Raw genomic sequence first — 22,339 nt, forward strand, 5'->3', positions numbered from 1 at the left:
CGACACTTTGGACACTTGTGAACGACGTCTTTGCATCCATCCACGCAGAACGGGATTACACAGCAACCAGCCACACAACTACACAAGAAACAGTCCAGAACACAAATATGTCATGTTTAACCCTTAACGGAAATATAAACTGCTAATCGCAATGGAATAGTGGGCATACATTAGACTAAAGCTAATAAAGTAAAATGTCAGAAGACAGAGTTCAACTCACCAAAAAAGAATGGAAATTAAACACACAATATAGGTCGCACTGCCAGCTTTGGTTGTTACGTCCGTGGTTACAAACTGGTGACAGTATGGACACTGCGTCTGAGAGGAGTGTCGAGGTAGTTGCTGAACATCCAGAATCACCCGAGGAGCTGAGAGAAACAAACATGAGCCGCTTTCAAGAAGCTCTGGTCTGGTTGGATTTTGTATTTGCGTGGTTGTCTCTCATCTTAAAAAACACCTTACCTCACTTCAATTAAACTACTGTAGAAACTACTAACCTGGATAAGGTGGTGGACTCTCTATAATTATCACATCAGTTGAAACCGTTGTGTCTAAAACAATAAAAACATATGGACATAATGAAAATGACATATGATCTATTCCTTCAAACACAAAAACAGAGGGCAAATTCCAAATGTGTAAGTGTATTTCCTAAATACTGTTCAACATATCAAACCTCAGAGTGTCATACCTATTAAAGGAGTCCTTCTTAAACTTCCTTGTTTATTCTCCAGTTGAATCTTCTTCTCAGAGAGAATGTTAAGCTGCTCATCAATTTCTTTAAGTTCTTCGGTCTCTCTGGAATACTCTGTTGGTCACAAGATCTAGTGTGAGTTACATCAGTTTATCCCGACCCTTACATACAGAGAAGAAAATCGCTATGTTTGCATATATAACCAAATTCAAGAATAAGCTCTAAATGTCTTTCACTGTTTATTTGGCTTCTGTTATCAAGTCGTTTCAGCTAATGGGACTCACGTTGCTCATTTTGGCCGTTGTTTCGCTTGAACTGGATGAGCATTGCCAGGATGTTGCGTTTGTCCATCAGCTGCTGTCTGCGAAAGGACAGCCGGTTCAGCTCCTCAGAAGTGTTCGTCAGCTGTTCTTCAGGCATGTTGAGGGTTGAGATGATGAGTCACTTAAACCTCCAAAAGCCTCAAACCTTCATACAGCGTCGCGTCTAAAAAAGATAAATTAGTTTCACAACAAAACTTGATAGCTCTAGAGCGTCTAGTCAAGAATACAGGAGAATTGTTTAATACAATGGTTTATTCCTGATATGAGAACTCTACTTAACCCAAGTGCAATTACAATGGGAATCGATAATAAATATCTATATATAAAAAAATAAATAATAATAATTACCCATGTGTGCTGCAGCGTCTCTTCAGTTGCTCTTCACTTTGCAGTAATATGGAAATAAGAGCCTGGCTCACCGTACTGCAGTGGAACAGTATGAGGAACCTGTTCATAATATTTAAAGTGTGTGGTTTACCTGTATTTTACTAATAACTCTCAATCGTGACAAGGGTCTTAAACTACATGCATCTATTACGCATCTTAAAAACCAACATTAAAATACACTTTTGAAAACAACTCATTTTCATCATGTTCAGGTTTAATTGTTTTTAATCAATATAAAATAAACATCAAACACAACAATTATGACTTTAAAGCACTTTAGGAGACATGTTCTTCCAGTGAATCAGCTGCTTTGTGGAAGTATAGATGTTAATAACTAGGTGTTGTGCTTGCAAATGTGATGGTTTGGCTTTCTGTCTCAGTAAAAATGACAGCCTTTATAAAGTGTATTCTAAAAATAATTATTAAAGATACTTGTTACAATAATTGCTTTAACAAGTGTCCACCTTCACAGGATTAGGAAATAAACAAAGTCTTTCAAAAGCATTTTTACTCAGGGTTCATGGTGACCATAGCTGGAGGTCACGAAAATGTTGCTATTTTATGGAAAATAACAGTTTAAAAGGCTACAAAGAAAAATAAAAAAAAAAATATAGAGAAAGAGATCTTTTTGTTGTTGTTGTTGTTTCACAGAAAAAAAAATTGCAGTAAACAGTGTTTGGAACAGAACATCATGAAGGTTTTTTTTCTTCATTTTTGTGCAAACAATTCCTTTAAATATCTATTTACAAATGTGGCCTATTAAAGAAAACTGGCAATAGTCTCCGTTCATTTCATCCTCAGTTTCTTCAAAAACGTCACTTCATCTCTGTTCCTGATCCCGTAGCTGAGGACAGAGGAAACACAATCACATCCAAAACATATCAGAATTCTAAGCACAGCTACTATTGTGTACAAAAATGAATAAACGTTAACACATTTCCACAGAAGCAACAGGTTTTTTTGAACTCACTCCTTAAGCTTTCTTTTGTCATCTTCTAATTTTTCTGCATTGAAGACCAGATGAAATGTCCTCCACACATATTTCCTTGACAGAGAAAGTAGATTAGGGTTGAAAGAAAAAATCCTATCCTGAATCACATCGCATACTTTTGTAACGTCTCACCAGCTGATGTGTTTGACACCCCCCTCTCGCTGTTGCTTCAGCTCCATATATCTGCGAATGGCTTTCTTCAGATCCAGAACCGTAGCAGACTGCACAACCACAATAGCTGTGAAGAGATTTGCTCCAGTTAGAATCAATACATTTATGACAGTGGTGACTAACAGCCAGAAAACTCACGCATGACTTCTCCATCAGCCTTACAAACACGAACAGTCATGGCTTGACCGTATTCCAGAGCCACCTGAGAGTTCACCTCCTCCAGTGTGACCTGAACATTTCAAAGAGCAGAAAAGATTTAGAATTCTAGGCATTATGGATTAATACATTCAGATATATAGCTTATTGTGATATTATTCTATTAAACCAATTATCTGATGGTCGACCTGGATTGGCAGGTCGCAAAGTAAAGGGTCCTGCACCATCAGAGCCAGGCCTTCCTCAAAGATGTCAAGGAATTCAGAGTGGGGCAAGTCCTCCTCGTCCTCCTCTTCTTCTTCTTGCTCTTCTTTAATTTCATCGACAACACTTTTCTCCCCTAACTCGCCCTGGTCGACATTCTTTAGGGATCCTTCCTTTAATTCATCCATTTATAAACTGACAATAAGCGAAAACTATCCTGAAATACAAGACATTCAAGTGTCAGATTCTATTTTTATGTTTATTAAACTATTCGTTAATTTAAACCGAATTAAATTACATAGCTGGTCAATTATTTTGTAAAAAAAAAAAAAAAAAAAAATTACATCTACAGTTCTGATACGTGCCAGCTGTCCTTATATCCACTTTTTTAACAAACACGCTATCGGAACATTTTTATGATGCACCAAACTTCAGTTCCGCATACGTTTTTGTATTATGACTTGATATCTCAGATACGTTTCTTTACATTTTAATATTTTTATTTAACATTTATATATTTTCTGACATGTCTAAGTATATATAAGACTATTATATGGCCAATAATTAATGTTTATTCGCGTTAATATTTCGTTTCTTGCCGAGCTCAGAATACTGAGGAACATTCACCCACCGCCATGTGTTTCCTGTAGCGAGAATGTGTGTAAACACCAACTTTGGTTGCATCATAAAATAACAGTATTTAGTATTCAGTATTATATATAACCGCTTGAAAATGCTGCTGTTTTGTCCAACCTGTGGGAATGTGTTAATCGTGGAAGAGGGGCAGAAATGCTTCAGATTCGCGTGTAATACATGTCCATATGTGCACAACATCACCAGGAAGGTAATGAGTTACTAATAACAGTTATACACTTTTTATTAAAATGCGTTTCATTAAAATACGTGATAACCCGTGTTGTGTTTTGAATGGAACGCATTAAAATACGTTGAAGATGAAATGATAGGACATTATGATGCCAGCATATCTGATGACGTGAACCTTCGATTAAGATAACTGTTAGGTGGGATAAAATTATTGTTCGATTCAAACATACGTAACGTTAATATGTGGACATTCGATTCGATTGATTCGAATATTTACGATTCATGTTTATTCACATTATGACGATATAGCACACCACATTAGCATTAAACAATGTACATTTTCCATTCAAAATTCATTTTTTTTGTTATTTTATATCATATATGAGTTTATTCGAACGCTGGAGAAATAATGTGATTTTTTTTATTTAGTTGCTGTATCGGAATATACATAACGTTACGTCACTAATATGTACTAGGCGATATGAAAAAGAGTACAAGATTAAATGACAATCACAACACGATGTAGTATGTCTGGATTACATTCACATGCACTACAAAGCAGTCTTTGGAATGATATAGGAGAGAAAGGACTCCTCAATTAGAACATTGACCAAAAATGCTGTCACTAGTTTTTGAGACTCTGTCAACATAAAACACACATATATCTGATCTAACTATTGATTATTTTGGCAGGTGAATAACAGGAAGTACCCCAAGCTGAAGGAGGTTGATGATGTTCTCGGGGGCTCTGCTGCTTGGGAAAATGTGGATTCCACTCCAGGTAAAACAGTGTATCCTAGTGCAATAAAAACACTACTTGTATGCCTAATGAATATTTGACGATACATTCTGGTGGCTTTAAATTAACATTTGTAATCCTTCTAGATTTGTTATGAGGTGTAACACTTTCTCATTTTTTCTTTAAAGAACCTTGTCCAAAATGTGAGCACCCAAGGGCCTACTTTATGCAGATTCAGACTAGATCTGCCGATGAACCAATGACAACCTTCTACAAGTGCTGCAATATACAATGTGGGCATCGTTGGAGAGATTAAATCAGAGACCTCGGTTTCGGACTTTGTTTGAGGCTCAGAATATGTCCTCATAATAGAATATACGGTTTTCATCAGAAGATTTTATATTTATTTCTTGTAGCTAAAACGGTGGCATTTATTTGGATTAAAACCCAGACACCCTTTATGCATCAACTACTTTATTTTCACCATTATGAAATGTGAATGCATCATTATGACAGTAACTACATGATTTACAGCTTGGTTGTTCTGGCATGATGACTGTGTGTGTGTTTGTGCGTGCGTGTGCAAGTAAAAAAACAACTTCTCATATATAACACAGTTTATCTTTTTATTTGTTCAAATAATGAGTCCATACGTTTTGTTTTACATACACATTTAATTAAGACTTGAGTTGAGCATGGCATCTGGTGAAGTGCCATATACTATTCTCAAGGCATCTATCTACAGCTGCATTCATGTAACACAAGCTTGACATTTATTGTCTTCAACAGCATCAAGTCACTTCACAAAGCAAGTAGACCTAAGTAGTCAAGAGCATATTAAATTAAAGGGAGCCAGACAGGATTGTGCAAGTAAAATCCCATCATGCATACATATTTACTGGAGATTATAACAGACATGTAGTTTTTGCAGATGATGGAGAGGTATCTTAATTATATTACAAGTCATGGGTGAGGGAATGAAATTATGGCAGATAGGATTAAGTAATTTTTTCAGTCAGAAAATAGTACATTGGGATTTCTGCTGGATATTTTGAAATCAGAACTGAATGTGGCTAAAGTTATTTCTGTAATGACTGCATATGGAATATAGAGCCAATGTTCACTGGACAGATCTGATTAAAAAGATAATATACAATGAGACACCAGGTTTATATCTATTTACAGACAGATTGCTACATGTTTCTTTTGTGTTAAATAGTACAATGGAAAAGGACGTAAAGTCTGATTGTGAAATAGCTATAATGTTGGCAGATTGTCTAACAGGTAAACAGAATTAACTGAATCTTCTTTTGAAATTACACTATGTAACCTCTTAATAAGAAAGAAAAAAAAAAAAAAAAAATATATATATATATATATATATATATATATATATATATATATATATAACTAAAGAGTGAGTGCAAACCATGTCGGTTATTTACCCAAAACAACTTGATCACCCTATAATAATAATTTGTATTTTAGAGGTGTCGGGACGGATTTTGCGGGAAATTGCATATATCCATATACAGTACAGAAAAATATCTTCGCGTTTATGTTGTGAGAGAAGCAAGAAGCTGAAACTTTGTTGTCAAAACGAACAAGAGAAAATGGCCATGGATCATTCAAAACGGTATTCGCTATAGAAAAACCAAAGAAATCCCGCTCACCGATAAGCAGTGCGTCAAACTACATTCATCCACTTTAGAGGAGCAGAGCCGAAGCACAACCAAAACAATGTGTTAAACCGCTACAGGGCCAAAGCTTACTTAGTGTAGTTTTAAACAAAAGATGAAAAACAGACGTCTCAATATTGAGATATAGTGTCTAAGCACTGCTGTTGCTGTAGCCTTCGTACCAATTTCAGCAGTAAATCAAATAAAGGAAAATCTTTGGATAATTCCATTCAAATCACAATCACAATCTGACCAGACACACACACACACACACAAAAGTTAGATCAGGACAATCATCCTTTAAATCCCTGTGGCCTGTTGCACACAGTATTAATAAGTGAAGGGTTAATCTGCTTTGAGTTATGAAGCCCAGTTCAGCAACCAGCCCAGCGTGAGGGCACATATGGCCCAATAGAGCACTAGGCAAGATTAGAGTGTGGTCATACAGCCACCTTCATCATGCTGGTGAGCTCCAACAGCAAAGCAGAACAGCCTTTACCAAAAATGTATTCCCTTTTTGAAGATGACAACTTCACTACATCAAGTAGAAATAAAAAGAATGTAACATCCACTTCTAAACATACTGTATCACTGTTAAAAAATAAGTTTTAAAAATGCTTATCTGTAATTATAGAGGTTCATATGCCAATCTTAGTATCAGCAAACACGGATCTACCTTATTGATGATTAATAAACGTGACCTGAATAAAAGATGATAGTTTACAGAAGTCTCAAACAGCTTACTGACAAGACAGAACAGCTTGTATAGTTGTTTGAAAAGCACCTTAGCTATAATTTTGATTCAAAGTTCAAAAATAAAATGTATATTGGTTGAATTCCACAAATATGTCCCTAGCATCACTGCATCCCATATTAAAGGAACAGTTGGGGAAAGCAATATGGATTATGGACTCTAATTTATTTCTGGAAGCAATGGTTTGAAGTTAAAAATGTCTTGATTTTTTTTTTTTTACAAACACAGTTTGTAGATTACTCACATTACTTGTGGATTATTGTGATGTTTCTATCATCTGTTTGGACTCTCGTTCGGACGGCATCCATTCACTGCTAAATTTCTCTAAATCAGTTGAATCCAATGAAGAAACAAACCCATCTACATCTTGGATGGCCTGAGAGTGAGTATATTTTCACCAAATTTTCATTTCTGGGTGAACTATTCCTTTAAAACACCATGAGCTTTAATGAAAGCTATTTAGCATCTCTAAATTATTAAAAGGAGAGAATTTAAATTATCAAATGTTATTTACATGGACATACAGATCCCTTTATCAACAGAAATCCAATCCAATCTAAAATGACATCTATACAACAATGCATGTTACACTGATAAGCATATCTCAAATCAACAGGAATTGAATCTTATCAACAAATCTAAGAAATTGAAAACAAAAGAGAAAGAAAACAATTTCCATAACATTTGCATATCATGCCAACTATAGAGACATTTTCACATGTAAAAGCAATCACGTTACCCCAGAACTTCAAAAGTCTCAGACCCAGCCATCTAAGACTTTAAACAATAATGCATAAAATAATAATCCTACAATCCAACAATACTGACCCTGCAGTGAACTTCATGTAGTTTCGCTACACAGTAATATTCACAGATGAGCTTTTCAAGGTTAATGTTTTCACATATTCTCTAAATGTACACACTTAGCACTACAGCTAAAAAAAACAGTGCTTGGATGACACAATGTAAATGTCAATCATGCATCATATAAAACGTACCCATCCTTCAATGATTGCTAATAACCTCTGCTTAATTTTAGAGACATCAGTAACTATGTCAAGTGCCTGTACAAAATGATATATATGTTGGCAAAATGACCACAGAGAACAGAGGGAAATGAAAACGGGTCGTCTACACCCACCAGAACGAGGACACAGCATGATTGCTGATGGGATAAACTGTTAGCATATGCGCTTATATGTGTAAATATAGCCCTTGCAGTTTGGGCAAGTGTGTGTCACATCCTTGAGGTCATCCATGAAACAGGGGATCAAGCAGCAACCTAGATCACAACTGCAAAACAAAGACAAGAGTCAGAAGGAATCTCTAAGAGGTATCATAGGGCTCATTATGAATTAATTTATTCAAAACTAAATTAAAAATGCAATTCATGCACGCAATGACCTGAATACACCTCTTTTATTTTGAAAACTTAAATATTTCTGTGCCAAACTTCATTGACATCACTATTGACAGGTTTGGAGTCAGTTTGATTTTTAAAAAGAAATTAACACTTTTTATCCAGCAAGGATGGATTAAATTGATCAAAGGTGAAAGTAAAGACTTTTACAATGTTACAAAAGATTTCTAATTCAAATAACTTCTGTTCTTTTGAACTTCACTTATCACGGTTAACACAAAAAAAAATATGAATGGTTTCTAACATTGATAATCATGAGAAATTTTTCTTGAGCAGCAAATCAGAATATTAGACTGATTTCTGAAGGATCATGTGACTGGACTAATGATGCTGAAAATTTAGCCTAGCATCACAGAAACAAACTACATTTTAAAATATATACAAACTGAAAACAGACATTTTAAATTGCAATATTGCAATACTTTACTTTGATCAAATAAATGCAGACATGGTGAACATAAAAGCCTTCTTTCAAAAACTTGTTTAAAATAAATCCCCAAACTTTTAAATGGTAAAACAAATTGCCACAAATGCCAGGGTGATGCAACTGTCCTGAAATAATAATGAAGAAAAAAAGCTTCATTGTAACCTTTTATTATTATTTCTTAGGAAAATGTATGTCTGCTAAATTCAACAAAATCCAAGATTAAGAAAAAAACATAACAACAAGATGATATTGATATATAGATGATATATATATATATAGTAATTTTATTTTGCTTTTGTCAGTTTTTTTAATATAGCTATCTTTTTTTTTCATTTCGGTTTTAGTTATTTTAGGAAATTAAGTTACACTAAATGAAAATGAGAAATGCTAAGTCAATGCAAAAATTAAGTACATATATTTCTTATGGTTGTGATTTGGTTTTCAAATATATCTATAATAACCCTGCAGAGGTCATATCAGATCACATTGTGCTGCTGAGTTCCACGGCTCACTTACCCCACAAAGAAGCAGAACATACAGATAAGAGTATTTGTGAAGCCGATGTCGTGCCTGATGCGGGTGACGATGGGTTGCTGGCAGTGTGGACAAACCGTCTGCACTGGAGCCGCTTGGAACATCTCCCCCTGTAGAACAGTCACGGTGGTGGTGGTGGCACCAGGAGGGGCGAGAACTGTGGCTGTGTGACCTGGAGCAAAGTGACTGGGCCCCGGGCCATAGTGCTCGGCTATCGGATGAGGAAAGTGTCCAGGTGGAGCATAGTAAACACCTGCAGCACATGAATGAATCTTAAAGATCCCTGCACACAATAGATCTTGTGGACAATGTAGCTTGTATCCATCTTCCATGTAACACACAAAAAAAGATATTTTGACGAATGTTCATATGGTCTCAGGCCCCATTGATGTCCATAGTATGGGCAAAAAATACTATGGAAGTCAATGGGAACCAAAACTGTTTGGTTCTTCAAAATATCTTTTTTTGTGTTAGACAGAAGAAAGAAAGTCATACAGGTTTGGAATTACATGTTGGTGAGTAAATTATGCCAGTATATTTATTTATGCCTGAACTATTCCTTTGCAAGAATTCAGTTCGGAGCGAGTTATTAAATATCAATGGAAGATTACAAACACACACAAAAACATTATACTGATTAATGTTCACCAATCAACCATTTTTTGACCAGAATGTGTATTTTAAAAAGTGAAACAGGTTTTGATTTATTTTGTTAGTTGCTCTTCTTTCTGAAATGCTAATGTTTCCGAATGACTGCTGATGCAATAGTGTGTCAGTTAGGAAGGCACACTCACCGTGAGGATGAGGCATGGGCATTGACATATGCACAGGTTTAGGCATGTGACCTTCTCCTGGGACATGCGGAGGAACAAAGCCAGGCTGAAGTGTGGCTTCATAAGGTGGAGGTCCATATTCTGGAGGCAGTGGATACCCATGTGGAGGTCCTGTCGTTACTGGAGCACTGGCTGCTGAGGAAACACAGCTTTATGTTAAATAAAAGAACTGGTGAGATTTGATCTGCTCATAATTAATTTTAAACATGCAGTGGTGTCCAAACATCTTTGACCACTAGTGAAATGACTGTATTAATTATTTTGCATTGTTTTTTTAAAATAAAGTTTTCCTTAGAAATGACTATATCAGCATAACAATTTAAGTGAAAGATTGTATGTGACAAACGTCATGGGTTTAAAGTATAAATTAGTTTAAATGTCACTAAAAAGATTGGTTAAAATATAGCAGAATCGTTTATATAACTTGTATTTGTTTTATTCAAAAATTTTGTAGTTTTTTTATTAAATTTTTGTGTATGCTATTTATTTTATATTAGGTCTATAGCATGGTGTATTTTTATTTGTTTGTTTTTTTAACAAAAGATAAAGTGAGTAACTTTTTTAAGTGAGTTTGTTGTTTGTACTTTTTGTTGATTTCCATCCAAGCAGCTGACCCCATTTTATTAGCTAGTGAAAGTAAAATGCGCACAAGCATTTATAAGCTATTTAAAAGTGAAGGAAAGCGAGGAGAAGAGGGAAAACCCCAACGAACGCCCTATATATATATATATATAGGCTGTGGAGGGTCAGAAAGCTCTCGGATTTCATCAAAAATATCTTAATTTGTGTTCTGAAGATGAACAAAGGTCTTATGGGTTTAAAACCACAAGTAATTAATGACTTTTATTAATGAATTAATGATTTTAATTTGTGGGTAAATTATCCCTTTAAGGGAAACATAACACTGTATTTACATACTGTGAGACTGTCTTCAAAGTAGGTTTAAAAACTATTTATTTTATGTTAATAGAGATCAGAAAAATATCAAGGAATTTACCAGGAACTGAAGGTTGTCCATTTTTCTCCCCAAGAAATGGGGCACTCGGGCCCCCGGGGTATGGAGGAGGGGGGTCACTGGACATGTTGGTTCCCTGGAAGGAGGCCAGAGATGGGAGCTCTCCTCACACTGTGCTGATGTTCAAGCAGTGTTTCTGAGGGGAACACAAACAGGCCACACGCATGGTTCAGTACCCAAACACTGTAATGTGATAGTGCTATCCCTGACTACTGTTGCCGAGGCATTTGAAGCACATCCACATATTTACAGAGACTCACTGCCTACATTCCCCTGAGACCACAAATAAAACCAAAGTGTCCATAATCATGAATGATCTGCCCTTATGAACACAGATTTTCTCCGCCCTTTAGACTAATAAGGGTCAGTTGGTTAAGCCATGTGCCTCATCGATACAGATCTGTATCCTAAATAAATAATAAATCAGGTTATGAAATAAAAAACTGTTCTGCAAGACTGTCTATGATCATCTTTGAGTCAGATGTACAAGCTACATCAATATACTATATGATAAACCATTCAAAATATAATTATAAAAGGTTTGGGGGTCAGTAGTTTTTTTTTTTTTTTTTTTAAAGTAATTAAAACCTTTTGTTCATCAAGGACAAATTATATTGACCAAAAGTGACAGTAAAGACATTTATGATGTTACAAGAGATTACAGCACCCTGGAAACAAATCAACCGAAAAATTGAGCAGAACAAACATTTTTAACAGTGAAAATAATAATAATAAAATGTTTCTGTATTTACATTCATTTACACTGTGTATATATATATATGTGTGTTTGTGTGTGTGTGTGTGTGAATTATATCTATTTCAAATATATGCTGTTCTTTTAAACTTTCTATGAGTGAAGGAATCCTGCAAAAAAAAAAGTCTCACAGTTTCTGCAAACATATTAAGCAGCAAAAGTGTTTTTAGCATTGATAATAATAATAAGAACTGTTAATTGATCAGCAAATCGGCATATTAGAATGATTTCTGAAGGATCATGTGACACTGAGGACTAGATTAATGACTGCTAAAAATCAGCTTTGACATCACAGGTATAAATAAGAATTAAATAAAAATATTTCAAAATGGAAAATAATAATATTCACAATATTTTGATAAAATAAAAGCAGCCTTGGTGAAGAAAAAAAAGGACAAATATGAATTATTTCTTTCATAACTATTTTTTAAAATCTTACCAACCTCAAACTTTTGAACAGTAGTATATAATGCATAACCCTCATAATAACATGTGCCTGAGTGGTGAGGTGCATCGTTCTCTCTGTCGGTTAAAAATTACCTAGTTAGTTCAACGTATCAAGATTCTTGTACCAGACAGCTATGAAAGCTAGAGATATAAAACAAAAGCAGACAAATAAAATAAGTAACTTGGATACAAAGCAATGTTACAAAATAAGATGCGATCTTCAGCATCTTGGGTGTAAGTATGGTTTGGGCCTTTGAGAATTCAAAGTAATAACATTTATAGTAGGAAAAACAATGGCACAGTATTCTTGGAAACTCTGATATGTAGGCCAAGACTAACTAGATGTCACACGATGACTGCTTTATGTAGAATATGTGTCATTTAGTTTCATTTTAGGAAAAATAAATGCAAATGAGAAACAAGATCATGGTGGTGAAAACAGCATCTCATTTGAAACCCAAATCGAAGTATAGACACTATGTTAATACTGTAGGTGTGTCCCCTTTCGTGACTCAGCAGGTGATATAACAGAAATGATCAAATTTGCATTTTCTTGGAATGATTGCCACCAGCCAATGGGGATGAAGCAGGAAATGCAAAAACAAAGGCATACTTTATGTGGAGCATATAAATGTTGTGTGAACCTAACGCCTGTTGGTTTATGAGAGTGATTTGCTGCTCAGTTCACATCCCATACTTGAGACACTGGAAATGGATTACACAGAATGTGCTCTCAATAAACACAAATTATGTTAACATAACTGATGCATTTCTCACATGTGATTAGGGTATTTCAACTTCAATTAAAAAAAAAACAGATCTGATACAAACCAGTTGATGGCCTTCCTATTGATTACAAACATTAACACCGCATACACTAAAAAAAGCCTGTTGGGTCATTTTATTGTGTTATTTTTAGGTGCTGGGTCATATTTACTCTGAATACAAATGAAGAAACCCTCTCACACACCTACCCAGCGCTGGGTCAGTGTAACCCAATGTTGGGTAAACTTTGCCAAACTAGTTTCAAATGGATAGATTTATTAGCAGTCATTCTGTGTTCTGTCCTGAAGGAAAACATCCTGAGGCAAAACCTCCTGAATGAATGAAATTAAAATTTGTATTACATTGCATTCCTATCAAATTATTATTCTACAAATAGGAAAACATCTGCAGTTCCACATATTTTACTTTTTTATGTAAGTTAATTAAGTTCTTTTAAGACCAAGAAAATTGCAATCTAATGTAAATGTCTTGTATTAGCAACGCTTCAAAGTTTTTTTTTTTTTCTGGTTTTAACCACAAACTCACTTCATTTTTTTTTCAGTTTGCATCTCATGTGAATGTATCTTGATTTAAGGATGTTTAAATATTTGCAATATAAAACAAATCAAACTACTGTGGAAGATTTTTTTTTATGCATGCATGCATTATTTAATGGCTTGAATTTAAGACTTTCTGCTCACATATAAGACTCGCTTTTTTGCCTTAGCATATATAGTGGAAGGGAAAACTAAAACTTTTTAAGTCCCACAGAAGCCCTGGGTTATTCTGGTGCTTTCTGGAGTAGATGATGGCTCAAACAGAGATCAGTGATTATCCAACCTGCTTCATCTCCGCGAGCACTGATTGCATAAGACCACCCTAACCTTCACTGTTACTCAACTTTTACTGTGATTTACCATCACAAAGAACCAGCAAGTAAATTGCCATTTGTGTCAATAGTTACTGGCCTCATCATCAATGGAAGGAAAATCTAGTTACGGTTACTCTGGCTAAAATAAGCCCCGGTCTCTACACTAACCCCAAAAATAGCACACAAGTGTAGAATGACCATGTCCAGCTCTATTGCATACATGCAATCTTCATTCATCGCAGTAAGCAACAACAAGCCTGGCTAGCTAAGATGTCTCACTGTCCTTTATTCATATTAACATGGTAGCGAAGGATATCTGTTAAAAAAGCCACGAACAAATTTACAAACGAAAACCGTCTCACAGACGATAAACGATAGTAATTAAATTCCCTCGGTCATACTTGTAAATAACGCGCGAGCAGAGGCCTGACGGCTGCAGCTACGCTACCGGCGCACAGAACCACAGAGCCGGTTATATTCTGGCAACGAGCCGTTACCTTCTGTATCCTCGGTGATGATGGAAATATCAGCTCTGTGAACTTTTCGATGGTTTCTAACTCATACGTTGACGTTTGTAGCACCCCTTTTCCAACAACATCCGCTGCTGGGAAGGATTTGACGTAAACATGGGAGATGGGAGGAGTATGTGAATCCCACTGGTGAGTTGCATCTCCTACTATGACGAAGGCTTGGATAATTATTATTAATGAGGTTGCCTGAGAGGACGCTTTTTCACGGTTACCACGCAACGTCAGCATTACCTATTTAATATTCACATATATTAAGCCTTCGTCATAGTTAGAGGTAAGTTACGGCTTTTTTAGTCGATGATAAAGAAAATCCATAAAGAATATTTCCTAATAATTATTTTCAGGGTTTATGTATATAACCAAACACTAACCTTCAAAGAGCATTGCATTTAGAACATTTCTTAATTTATTTATTAGTTAGTTATTTTAGGTTTTATTTATTTTAGTTATTTAATATTTATTATTATTTATTTTAGTTAGTTATTTTAGTTATTTTAGCCGAAAATTTATTTTTCATATATCAAATATATTATATATTATATTATATTATATTATTTATTTTTTAATCATATATATTTTTTAATGCCAAAAATACATTACTGTCCTGATTACAGTGTATGGCTGTACGTGTGCATTTGTGGCTGCCTGCTCACAAAACTTACACACATGTACAGTTAAAACAAATATTTTTGAAACTGCAATTTGGACCTTCAACCCAATGGTTCCGATATTGCAGGTAGGCCTATTTCATGAATTGTTATGATCAAACACTTTCACTGTATAAATAAAATCTGATCAAGTATTGCTGGTCATTAAGAATAACTTACTAAGAGACTAGCCTTGGTGTGATTGTTTATATACATAATTTTGTTTTGTGACATTATAGCATATTGTTTTTGTTATTGATGTTCAGCTTTAAGTTAATATGAAGAAAATGCTGTGAGCTATGTATTGTAGATGCACAGAAACATCAAGAATCACTGCATGAATCTCAACCTGAAAATAAACAAAATACAACAAATACATTTTTGGGCAATTTTGTATATTATATATACAAGTTTCAGTTTAGTTTGCACCAATCCTGGGTTTTAGGTACCATGAAAGTGGCTTGGCTTTTACCTGCTCCAAGGCAGGTTAGGTTTTGGGTAAGAGATCTTAAACTGAAATTGGACCAATCAGATGTAAGCAAAGTGTGTTCCACAAACTCAGGATCAAAGCCTGAGCTGACACAGAAAGCTGATGATCCGCATCATCAAAGCCAGATTGGAGTGGTTTGGGTTTGTCAACTCAAAACTAATCCTGTAACTCTGAATTTGTACAACTACAAACCTTTGATGGAGTGGATGAACACTTACCACTGAAGAGATTGAGATGTTTCTGGTTTTGTTCTGTTGTATCCTGGAATTACCATAAGAGGGCACTGCATGCAATAAAAATTACTACTTTTTCGGCCATGAATCCCTTGAAAATGTTTTACAGTAATTTCAGTTTTGATATTGTTGTTTTGCATGTTAAATTTCTGTGAAAGCATAAATTATTGTTGATTGCCAATCAGCCTCAAGTCTCATCTACAGAGGTTCTGGTTATCTGGTTAGAGTAAAAACAACTAAACGTATCACAAGAATTCAGGTTGTTACTAGAGTTAATTTAGTTTCATTTCTGCTTCTGTTTTTTGACCACCCATTAGCGGGAACAGTTCTTGGAGTCAGTCCACTGAAATGACTTCTAAAAAAATCTTTTATGGGTGGGGTTTGTTCTTTTTCTTTGTTTCATTATTGAAATACAACTATTCAGGCACAGACTGTACAGTCGGAGTTACTGTCATAAAGCTGGGTCTTTGTATTATTTTCTGTTCATTTGCTTTTCCCTGAGCACACTGAATATGTTTCAGCGTTTCTTGGGATTTGTTTATCTCTCTGCAGTTTCACAGCTTGCGAGTCTCACAGGTTTGTATACTGAAGCTCAAATGTTATTTATATGGATTGAACCTAGATATGTTTTTAGCTTTTATGTTCTTTGAGATTAAATGATTATAACTTTTTTCTTAGGAGCAGTGTTTGGAGTTTTAAATTCATTTCTATTCAGTTTACATGTTTGAGCTTGAACAAACTCTGCCAAATGTTGTCCTGCTACTGCATTTACCAGTAAAGTTTTTTTGTTGCATGTCATGATTATGTTAATATCAGGCTTCTGCAGAACAAAAATAAAATAACCTAACTCTATAAAAAAACAAAGCTCTAGATGCACGTAGACCCGTGGTCAGTTTGCAAGTCTTGAGGACTCGTTGTAGGTTATTTTATCTGATACTTCCTTGCTGCTATTCTTTGCTGTATCTTGACCTGTTTTAAATCACATCGTTCTCAATGTGTTTAACAGGTGCACAAGCTGAATGTCCTAATCAGCTCAACCCACAGAGAGCTGTTGTGAGATACAGAGGTTCTGTAGCAGTTAACTGTAGCACTTCAGTCTCACATAAAGGGATTGGATGGGAATCCAGTGAAGGAGCAGTGGTCAAAACCAGAGACAGTCTGATCACATGGAGAGTGTCACACCTGACAGAATGGGACATACGTCCTGTCTGCTACATAAACCGTGAGGGACAGTGTGTAGTAGAGCTCCCAGTCATTATTTACAGTCAGTTTCACTGTTATTGATTTTTTTGTCTTTTCATTCTCATAATAAATGTACATTCATCACTGCAGATTTCAGAGTATGTACATCTTCCTCCACAGAGACTCCAGACAATGTGTCCATCAGCATTGTGAATCACACAGGACCAATGATAGCGGGACGGCAGTATCAGCTCCAGTGTGATGTTCACGATGTGGCTCCTGTTCAGTATCTCACTGTCAAATGGTATAAAGGACAGACTCTGCTGGATCAAACCACCTTCACTGAGGATAGCAAGACTCCAGTGAATGTAAACCCCTCAGTCCTGATCAGTCCAGACAGAGATAATGATGAAGCTCAATACAAGTGTGAAGCAGAGCTGGATCTGGGAGCAGAAGGACCACAACCTCCTCCAAAAAAAACATCAGGACATCTTAATGTTGAGTTGCACTGTAAGTTTACTATTGCTAAGCTAGCCATATAATTCAGCTGATATTTTCTGAATGGCCTTCTAGTGTGTGAAGGATGTGCAACTGTCATATTTCATCATATGCAAAGATCAATAACACTTGCTCATCATGGTGCTGTGAACTGAGAAATGTCTCTCTGTCTTCCTCAGATAAACCAAAACACTCGAAATCAGCAGAGACCATCATTCAAAAGGATGTGGTCACGCTAAACTGTACAGTGAAGGCAAACCCGGCTCCTGTGTACACATGGTACTCAGATCATCTGAAAGTGGACATAAGCTCCTCAGTGCTCCAGTCCTCCACACTCAGTCCAGGAAACTACATGTGCAACGCCACAAACTATCTGGGAAGTGACAGCAAAGTGTTCATCATCGAATCTTAGCAAACATTTTTACCTTACCAGCATTTGCTGTTTTTGTCAACAAGGAAATCAGTCCCTTGTTTTCATCAATGTTAAATTCAATATGTCATCGAACCTGGTGTCTGTAGTCATTAGATGGCTGGAGTATTCTAGGCAGAGACTTGCTGTGTAACAATTTTCAGTTTTATTTTTGCAGTAATGTGTACAGTCATAAAATCATCCACTCATTTTACGCTCTCTGTGTGTAGGTGTTGGTAGATGAGAATCTTTTGCACAGAGTATGTTTTATAATCTCACTTTATTTCTCTGTGTGTTTGTTCAGCATAATAGCTGATACATATATTTTATTTTACACATATTTTTAAAAGAAAATGCTTTTATGCCATAATTATAATCTTATCTATGTAAAAAAGTTTCTATTTGATCTGGCCTACAATCTGTGATGTGATTACTGTTTATGTTCTTTTTTTTCCATCTGTGACTTTGTGCTTGAATGTATCTGATGATTATATCTGTTATGATTTATTGTACAGCACAATGGACAATGCCAGTAGTTGTAATTGTGCATTAAAAATTAAGTGAAAATTAATTGAATTAAAAAAAAAAAAATAATAATCATAATAAATGCCCTGCTATTTTTGAGTTTTTCCCATTCATTTCCTATGGTTGGCAATTTTGACCACATACAAAGTGGTTTTTACTTAGAGTCATTGAATTAAGTCCATTATTTATTTATTTATTTAAATTTTTATTGCATATCTAAAAAAAGAGAACACTTTGATTCACTCAGATTGAGGAAAATGTTTTAATATACATATAAAAAAAAGACAGAAGAAAGAAACTGGTAAAAAATAATCAAAAAAGAGAAGTTTTTTCTCCCTCTCTTACTTTCATCTTCTCCCAAACAGTTTGAATCTATGAATCCATAAAACTCTGTTGACTTGTAGCAGTTCCCCAACTGTGGAAGTGAAGTCAGTGTAAATCAATCATGCATGATCAGAGAACTACTACAGCTATCACTTTCACATATATACATTCCTGCCTTTATATGTTTGCATGAAATCTAACAGCTGATAGTCACTATAAACAAACTTTTTTAATGCAAGTTTTCCTTCCAGTCTGTTATGTTAATTGGTGAAGTTCATGGTAATTAAAAAATAAATACAGTTTGCTTGTACAAGGCAAACAACTTCAGTAGAGTTAATGGGTTACCACTTTGCCTCCAGTGTAAAATCTGGGACCTGAAGCAAAACCAGCTGAGAACCACTGATGTAGATGACAGTTTAAAAGGCAAACAGAGCTGGAGTAAATGACCTGTTTTTATTTAATTTAATTATTTACACGTGAACATTTATTTTGAGCAGTTAAACAGCATTTAAATAAACTTTGACTTCTTTGGAATTTATTTCTTTCTCAGTGTAAACTGATGTAATTTTGCTCAGTTTTAGTTTGTTGGGGCAAATGTGCTGTGTGAGAATCAGTGGAAACAGTGACAACGAGGAACGAGTTTCTCATTTAAAACAATGCTAGCAGCCGAACAACCTCCCTGATCACCTACTGTAAAAATAGTTCACTTTTCAGTGTTTTACCAATGTGACACTTGATAAACTTAACCCTGTACCTGTCACCTCGGGACGCCTACATTTACTTCACTATATTACAATTAAATCTAATCTAATCTTGACAAACTATATATCGCTGGAAATGTCTAAGACTATAATTGTTTTGTAATATATTTAACCAATATTTTTTGTAAAAAATTATGTAGGAAAAATAATAGATTAATTTATGACAAGAGTGCATCCTCAAAAATCTACATCATAACAGGAGTTCTGACCTTTGTTAAAAAAAAGACTTCTTCATTGCCTTTTTCTCTATCACATTTTAGAAATCATCAGAAATTATATATCAACTGAAAACTTAAAGTCTCAAAATTCTTCCTGTATAACCCATTTTAAAATCAGACATTGCATTTCCATGTAAATGGTATATCTATATCATGTTACAAAATGTTTTCATTCATGATTTTAAAAAAAAATTAAGTTTGGATTGTGCACTATAAAGTCTATGTTCAAAAATGTGAATGACAGTTAAGGGGTTTTAAACAAGTGACTAGCAGCTAGCTGTATGAGTGTTTTGAATGAGTACTAAATACATAATTGTTGTTTTTGCATGATGCAAATTGTCAGATAACTTCAACTCATCACAATAATTCTGGTTCATTTCTGCTTCTGTTCAGCTGTCATCCACTAACACGAGTCATTCAACTGAAATCTCTTTATCCGGGGTGGGGTTTGTTCCCTTTTTCTGTTTCATTATCGTGTGCTCGAAGTACAGCTTTTCAGCCACAGACCGTATTCAGAGTTACTTAGTTGTTGTGAGATACGGAGATACTTAGTTGTTGTGAGATACGGAGGTTCTGTAGAAGTTAACTGTAACACTTCAATCCTACATAAAGGGATGGGATGGGAATCCAGTGAAGGAGCAGTGGTCAAAACCAGTGACAGTCTGATCACATGGAGAGTGTCACACCTGACAGAATGGGACATACAGTCATTCTGCTACATAAACTATGAGAGACAGTGTATAGTAGACCTCCTAGTCACTGTTTACAGTCAGTTTCTCTGTTACTGAATTTTTTGTCTTTTCATTCTCAGAAATATCTAATAAATGTACATTCATCACTGCAGATTTCAGAGTTTGTAAATCTTCCTCCACAGAGACTCCAGACAATGTGTCCATCAGCATTGTGAATCACACAGGACCAATGATAGCGGGACGGCAGTATCAGCTCCAGTGTGATGTTCAAAATGTTGCTCCTGTTCAGTATCTCACTGTCAAATGGTATAAAGGACAGACTCTGCTGAATCAAACCACCTTCACTGAGGATAGCAAGACTCCAGTGAATGAAACCGTCACACTCCTGATCCGTCCAGACAGAGCTGATGATGAAGCTCAATACAGATGTGAAGCAGAGCTGGATCTGGGAGCAGAAGGACCTCAACCTCCTCCAAAGGAAACATCAGACCCTCTCAACATTACTGTATATTGTAAGTAAGATCCATCAGCTCCTATGATTAATCTTTGTTAACATGTTAACATGTCCAAATCAAGCAGACTTTTAGTAGCTGTTGCACTTACCATGCAACACAGTGACACAAGTTTTGTAGTAATAGGGATCAGATGAACTGATCATATTTCATCAAACACAGGCAATTGCTTATTAACCTAGAATTTGATCGAATATTACATATTATGAATAGAATTGACACAGATAAAAAGGTTTCAGTTGTACAGTATTTTACTGCTTTATTAATAACAGCTGCTCATCATGGTGCTGTGTACTGAGAAATGTCTCTCTGTCTTTATCAGATAAACCAAAACACTCCAGTTCAACAGAGACCATCATTCAAAAGGATGTGGTCACGCTAAACTGTACAGTGAAGGCAAACCCGGCTCCTGTGTACACATGGTACTCAGATCATCTGAAAGAGGAAATCAACTCCTCAGTGCTCCAGTCCTCCACACTCAGTCCAGGAAACTACACGTGCAACGCCACAAACTATCTGGGAAGTGACAGCAAAGTGTTCATCTTTGAATCTACAGGTGGGTTATAGATGAAAAATTTTTGTAAAATGCAGTGATGCAGTTTGTTCTTTCTTTACAGTCTCTATATTGGAAGCAGTCTCTATCACATTTCTCTTACAACTCATGTTATTGTGAATTGTTATTATGCATGCATATAATGTTTCTGTATTATCATATAATGTATGCATTAATACTGCTTTTTTTCCACAGGTCCAGGATACTACATGTGCATCGCCACAAACTCTAAGTGAAGTGACAGCAAAGTGTTCATCATCGAATCTACAGGTGGGTTATAGATGAAAAATCTTTGAAAAATGCAGTAATTCTTATATTTGAATTATTTTGAATGTATGTATTTAAATTAGCTGTTTTGCTCCCATTAATTATGATTGCACTTTTGTTACATATCTGAATACCTTCTGAAAATATATCTATCTATCTATCTATCTATCTATCTATCTATCTATCTATCTATCTATCTATCTATCTATCTATCTATCTATCTAGATAGATAGATAGATAGATAGATAGATAGATAGATAGATAGATAGATAGATAGATAGACAGACAGACAGACAAATAGATATATGTGTGTGTGTGAGCATGTTCCAAGAAACCAGTCTTAAGTATAATTTTTTTCTAAATTGAGATTTCTACATAATAAGCTTTCCATTGATGTATGGTTTAATAGGACAGGACAATATTTGGCTGAGATTATTTGAATTATTTGAATTCTGAGGGTGCAAAAAAATAAAAATACTGAGAAAATTGTCTTTGAATTTGTCCAAATT

The 22,339-nt window shown here is 35.3% G+C and overlaps 4 protein-coding genes across 6 annotated transcripts; 2 read left to right on the top strand and 2 right to left on the bottom strand.

The window, feature by feature from the left end:
• Positions 1–1,598: 1,598 nt before the first annotated feature.
• On the bottom strand, positions 1,599–3,319 carry LOC113081051 (U11/U12 small nuclear ribonucleoprotein 25 kDa protein-like). 2 transcript variants are annotated; one of them, XM_026253105.1, is made up of 6 exons: positions 3,271–3,319; positions 2,911–3,143; positions 2,705–2,795; positions 2,528–2,633; positions 2,375–2,449; positions 1,599–2,248 (listed from the first exon to the last, which is right to left on the bottom strand). In XM_026253105.1, exons 2-6 carry the CDS (start codon positions 3,112–3,114, stop codon positions 2,191–2,193), a joined length of 534 nt encoding a protein of 177 aa, XP_026108890.1. In that variant the 5' UTR covers positions 3,115–3,143; positions 3,271–3,319; the 3' UTR covers positions 1,599–2,190. The 2 variants fall into 2 exon arrangements, with proteins under 2 accessions (XP_026108890.1, XP_026108889.1); XM_026253104.1 differs by lacking the exon at positions 3,271–3,319 and having other exon boundaries at positions 2,911–3,254.
• A 208-nt stretch (positions 3,320–3,527) lies between these two features.
• LOC113081053 (DNA-directed RNA polymerase III subunit RPC10-like) lies at positions 3,528–4,949 on the top strand. Its single transcript, XM_026253107.1, has 3 exons — positions 3,528–3,770; positions 4,445–4,532; positions 4,679–4,949. Exons 1-3 carry the CDS (start codon positions 3,660–3,662, stop codon positions 4,804–4,806), a joined length of 327 nt encoding a protein of 108 aa, XP_026108892.1. The 5' UTR covers positions 3,528–3,659; the 3' UTR covers positions 4,807–4,949.
• A 2,401-nt stretch (positions 4,950–7,350) lies between these two features.
• Positions 7,351–14,641, bottom strand: LOC113081054 (cell death-inducing p53-target protein 1-like). 2 transcript variants are annotated; one of them, XM_026253109.1, is made up of 5 exons: positions 14,487–14,641; positions 11,135–11,288; positions 10,099–10,269; positions 9,287–9,557; positions 7,351–8,216 (listed from the first exon to the last, which is right to left on the bottom strand). In XM_026253109.1, the coding sequence occupies exons 2-5, from the start codon at positions 11,217–11,219 to the stop codon at positions 8,105–8,107; spliced, it is 639 nt and encodes a 212-aa protein (XP_026108894.1). In that variant the 5' UTR covers positions 11,220–11,288; positions 14,487–14,641; the 3' UTR covers positions 7,351–8,104. The 2 variants fall into 2 exon arrangements, with proteins under 2 accessions (XP_026108894.1, XP_026108893.1); XM_026253108.1 differs by having other exon boundaries at positions 10,099–10,272; positions 14,487–14,640.
• A 1,615-nt stretch (positions 14,642–16,256) lies between these two features.
• Positions 16,257–21,849, top strand: LOC113081050 (vascular cell adhesion protein 1-like). Its single transcript, XM_026253103.1, has 8 exons — positions 16,257–16,465; positions 16,896–17,153; positions 17,252–17,581; positions 17,749–17,980; positions 20,333–20,574; positions 20,681–21,010; positions 21,333–21,566; positions 21,759–21,849. Exons 1-8 carry the CDS (start codon positions 16,402–16,404, stop codon positions 21,797–21,799), a joined length of 1,731 nt encoding a protein of 576 aa, XP_026108888.1. The 5' UTR covers positions 16,257–16,401; the 3' UTR covers positions 21,800–21,849.
• The last annotated feature ends 490 nt before the right edge of the window (positions 21,850–22,339 follow it).

Source organism: Carassius auratus, unplaced genomic scaffold (assembly GCF_003368295.1).
Source record: "Carassius auratus strain Wakin unplaced genomic scaffold, ASM336829v1 scaf_tig00033052, whole genome shotgun sequence".
NCBI classification, from domain to species: Eukaryota; Metazoa; Chordata; class Actinopteri; order Cypriniformes; family Cyprinidae; genus Carassius; species Carassius auratus.